Raw genomic sequence first — 5216 nt, forward strand, 5'->3', positions numbered from 1 at the left:
AGCATCTTTCTGGATAGAGTTGGGTACGGTACAAAACTTGAGAATACGGTGAGAACGTAAGACGTAGCTGACGAACAGAGGTGAATGTTCTCTTTATGCCCTTCTCTCTGGTTGGTTGCGCAGTCTTTCTCGAGACCCTTCCCAAAATGCCAGCGCTTTTAAACCGTCCGTTTGACGTCAGCCAAAGAAGGGGGGGTTCCCTCCTCTCCAAAGTTTCCACCGATTTGGCCACAGGCGCCTGCGTCCTACGGGAAAGTCACAAAAAAAGGATGAATGATAACTTCTCTCCATTGCGCGTCACCGGCGCCCGGTTGAAAAGCAGCGTATTACCAAACCAACCGCAAACGCCTGGGCCTGACACACACCATTTCCTCCGGTGGTCCACGTGATTGCAGTTCTCAGGGGTGACTCACAAATTCACCTGTCGATAAGATCCTTCGCGTGCAACATTCCTGATGGCCGTCGAAGGTGCATTAATCTCAACGCGCGCCGTGTGCGACCAAATCGATCCGTTGGCATCTATTGGTGATATGATAAAACATGCAACCGTAGCAGCAGGCTTCATTTTTTGTCCTGTGTGGTTTCAGCCGCAAAATGAGATAAAACCGATAAAGATTAACCAAGTTTTAGTACCAATTTGATATGAACAAAGACAGGAGCATTATTAGGGGGTGGACAGGGAGGACGTGTCACCCTCAACTTTCAAAACACAAATCAGTTTTAACTACTGACCATTGATTTTAGTTGCGGCCTACACGCACAAGATAGCCCAAACAAAAACGAGATCACAAAAGAAATGCGGATAGAAAGTATTGAGACAAATCTACAACACCCGTGCAGTTTTTATGCGCACTGGAGAGAGGGCACACACAGGTCTTACATGATATCTGGTTTCTGGTGATAGCTTGCTCATCACTGAAGAAAGACTTAAGGTTATGGATACAATGAACATTCTGAAAACAAAAGGAACTGCAGTCGCACAGTGCACGCTACTCGGAAGGTAGGCTACAGCAAAGTAAAATATTCAAACAACAATATAATGCGCTTTTCAGCTCAGAGTAATCAGCCCGGCCCCAAAACACCACCGGCCCACCAGGTATTCGGGAATTCTGCCGACTCTCCCGATTATCACTCTGATCAAGGCAACGAGGAGCAGGACAGCAGAAGGGGACTCTCCTGTTGCTGTATCAGCAGATCATGAGAAGGGCCTCAGCGTGTCACTGACGTGACTGGCTATAGGCCCATGATAGGTTGGTGAAGGAGAATGTATAATCGTAGCCAGCTAGTTGAGATAACAGTGAAAATATGACCGCTGTGTAAACCATCACATGTAATACTAACACCAAACACACCTGGCTCTCACTCAGCTCGCCAGTGTTTGTGATTGTGGCTGTTGTAGAAGTAGAACCACTGTCTCGACGCACTGTAGGCTAATGCACAGCGGTGAATCTGGCCGGATAGGCCTACATTTCGAGGGGCTTTTATCGCCATGATGTCCACACGAAATGTAGTGTATGTTTAGAAAAGCAAAACAAAGGTAGCATATGTCCATGTTCATTTCCTTTGTGAGTTAAATATTTTCATGCAGATGTCCGGACAATAGGGGAGGTAAGAGATCATGCATGCGTGCTTTATAGTGTAGGCTCTATTCTCTGACGGAAGGTGTGCTGGATTTGCGCATTTACTCAACAGTAGCCTATTTACGAAATTGTCCTGGGGAAGTTTTTAGAGAGAGAGAGAGATTGGGCTGCTCTTTCTGGCTGATGCTAGAACACTTTTTTGGGAGTTGGTGATCAGACTTGCCTCGGGTTCTTTGCGCCTTGAGTGGACTTGAGCGGCCACCAACATGGCCATTCAGGCTTAAACAAAGTTTAATCATTTGTAGCTGCTAGAATGTGTAACCTACACTATTAAACGGCATCATCAATCATTAACAGCGCACCATTCACTCTAACATAGCAGGCGTCGCTCTGTCGCTCTCTATGGTTTGCGCAGTGTTCTGTATAACTGCAATGCACATAACAAGGCCTGTGGACTGGTTTAAGGTATTGAACAGAAGAAGAGGATCTTTCAAAGGTTTCCCACCATTATTCCCGTCCCGGCTGTACCAGATAGTAGCCTACACGCTGACGCCTTTGATTGATGCCCGGAACAGATGTGACTGAGGCAGGGGTCGCGCGCGCCAGTGTCAGTGCATATTGACGTCACTGCTCGAGGAGATATAAAAAAAAAATGAAGAACTAAAGAAGGGAAAAAAGGAGAGTGGTGCCGGTCCCGCGGTGAGGGAGGGCGTGGGGATGTGTTTGCCTCGCTCGCTCGGTGGGGGGCCTCTCGGTCCCCTGTAAGCTTCCCGCGAGGGCGCGCGCTCTAACGAGGGTCGGTAATAAGCAGTAATGGTGGCCGTGCTGTTTTGTGCATTGGAAGCATGAGAGTACCGAAGAGAATTCCAGCTAATTCCAATGAAACCGCCGCGTGATGTTTGCGCAGAAAAACGCGCGATGTTGCACTCGGTGACACAGTCTGGGGGTGGGAGGGGATATTTTTACCCGTCTTAGACAGAGGTCTCAATGCAGCTCATTTGACATTTATTCACTGCAGAGCATGTAAGGTCTGCTCAATAATGAGTCAAAGTGTGCGTGCGCCTGTGCTTGTATCTGTGTGTGTGTGTGTGTGTGTGTGTGTGTGTGTGAGAGAGAGAGAGAGAGAGAGAGAGAGAGAGAGAGAGAGTGTGTGTGTAGCTTTCATTGTGGAGTTATAGGGGTCAGGACAGAGTGATGACCACTAGCCTACCTACATGCTGTCTCTCAGGAGATACATAATCTGCATTATCTCTTCACGGGGGAATTATCATTATCATTTCTCTCTTTCTCTCTCTCACATACACACACACACACACACTCAGATTCAGATTCAGATTCAATGTGCTTTATTGGCATGACAAGGGGTATACTTATATTGCCAAAGCAATCAGAACAGAAGTACAATAGTAGTACAATACTACTATAGTAGTACAATAGTAGTACAATATGTGTACAGTAGTACACACTCTCTCTCTCTCTCTCTCTCTCTCTCTCTCTCACACACACACACACACACACACACACACACACACACACACCTAGCATGTGTGTAACTGGGTGCAGTAACTCAGCGGCTACAGCTCACTAATGGGGTGTGAGCAGCAGCTCCTATAGCTCCTCTCATCTCATCTCTTTTCAGAGGTCACACAGAGCCGCCGTAGAGCCGCCCCTGGAGACCTCCACGAGTTCCACTCTCACTGGATGGACCCTCTCAGCCACATGAGCGGACTCTCATTGGATGGAGACCCAATTGCACGGTGTTGTATATTTCATCTCCTTTTTTATATTTCATTCTTTTTATTATCATTTGGCCTTTATTATGATAGGATAGTGAAGCGGTAGACAGGAAACAAGTGGACGAGAGACATGGGGTGGGATCGGGATTTGACCGCAGGTTGGATTTCCCCTGGGCACTCGGACCCGTATACAGTATGGTACGAACGCTGTAGCCTGTTGCACCACAGCGCCCCCCTTTCATCTCCTTCTTCGTCGTCTCCTTCTCCCTCTTCATCATCTTCTCTTCTTCATCTTCTTCATCCCTTCTTTTCATTTGCCTTCTTCCTCTCCTTCTCCTTCTTCTTCTTCCTCTGCTTCTTCTCTGTCCTCTTTTTTGTGTCTTCATTTCTTCTTCTCCTTCACCTTCTCCTCCTCCTCCTTCTTCTTCTTCTTCATCTTTGTTCTCTCTCTCACACACTCTCTGTCTCTATCTTTCTCTTCTGAGCACACGAGGAAGGACTGTGGGGAGAGAATGAGAGTCTTTGGTAAGAGACGCAACACACGGAATTAGTGGCATGTGTCACATAAATCAATATACGCCCATTTGTGGATTGTCTAATAGCTTGAATAGTTTCTCTGTTGGTTGTATTGTCTATACTAGTATAATTTATCCTTGGGTAACTGTGTGTGTGTGTGTGTGTGTGTGTGTGTGTGTGTGTGTGTGTGTGAGTGTGTGTGTGTGTGTGTGTGTGTGTGTGTGTGTGTGTGTGTGTGTTTGTGTGTGCGTGTGTGTGCTTGCGCATGTGTGTGTGTCTGCTTTTGCCATGGGGTTTGGCTGACAGATGATGTGTTTGAACTCCTATGATGGACACACCTGTTAGGCTATTAGCATACACACACATACGCACACACACACACACACACACACACACACACACACACATATGCACAGACACACACACACGCACACACAGTGCAGAGAACAGGCCCTTAGTCACTGATAGGCTGAACTGTCCGCTTTTGCGTCATCTGGTATGTGTGTGTGTGCGTGCATTTGCATGTGTGTGTGTGTGTGTGTGTGTGTGTGTGTGTGTTGTGTGAAACTAAAGGCCAGTGTGCACTAGTGTGTGTGCTAGTGGTGCTGGGAATCCAGTGAATATGAAAGTAGCCAAGGACACAGTTCGTGTATGCTATACATTGACAGTGCATTTGCATGTGTGTGTGTGTGTGTGTGTGTGTGTGTGTGTGTGCTATATGCTATATGCTATACATTCACAGGCTTTAGAGTTCTTGTATCAGTAAGATTTCATATTCTATATGAAACCGAACCGATAGGAAGGTCATTTCTGATCATAGAATCTACTGTATCTCTCACAGCTGTTCAGCTTCAGTGCATTATCTTATAGGCAGCGGACACACACACATACACACACTCTCTCTCTCTCTCTCTCTCTCTCTCTCTCTCTCTCTCCCTCCCTCTCTTTCCCTCTCCCTCCCTCTCTTTCTCTCTTTCTCTCTCCTTCTCTCTCTCTTTCAGACATAAACTCTGTAAGTAGTATCACTGATGATCTCATAGGCAGCGGACACACACACACACACACACACACACACACACATACACTCTCTCTCTAAGACATAAACTCTGTAACTAGTGTCACTGATGACTAAATGAATCGTCATCACAAATCGTGAACGTACCAAAGAGCAGGAGGGAGAGGGGGAGAGTGGGGGAGCAAGACAGGGAGCAAGAGAGAAAAAAAATGAATGAATGAACAAATGAATGAACGGATGAGGAAATTACTTCACCACTTAACCCTTATAAGGTCTTCGGGTCTGTGGGACCCGTTTTCAGTTTTCATCTTAATGCAATGGCAATACAATTACAATATGTATGCAATAACACAAAGGGCACGTGTGTAT

At 46.5% G+C, this 5216-nt stretch overlaps 1 protein-coding gene across 1 annotated transcript in view; it reads right to left on the minus strand.

Annotated features, from left to right (window-relative positions):
* Nucleotides 1–117, minus strand: part of sst1.1 (somatostatin 1, tandem duplicate 1) — a 1359-nt gene extending 1242 nt beyond the window's left edge. The window contains exon 1 of the mRNA XM_062552649.1: nucleotides 1–117. This exon is cut by the window's left edge and continues 133 nt beyond it. Coding sequence (XP_062408633.1) covers nucleotides 1–5 — 5 coding nt within the window. The 5' untranslated portion in view covers nucleotides 6–117.
* Nucleotides 118–5216: the final 5099 nt, after the last annotated feature.

Source organism: Sardina pilchardus, chromosome 13 (genome assembly GCF_963854185.1).
Source record: "Sardina pilchardus chromosome 13, fSarPil1.1, whole genome shotgun sequence".
NCBI classification, from domain to species: domain Eukaryota; kingdom Metazoa; phylum Chordata; class Actinopteri; order Clupeiformes; family Clupeidae; genus Sardina; species Sardina pilchardus.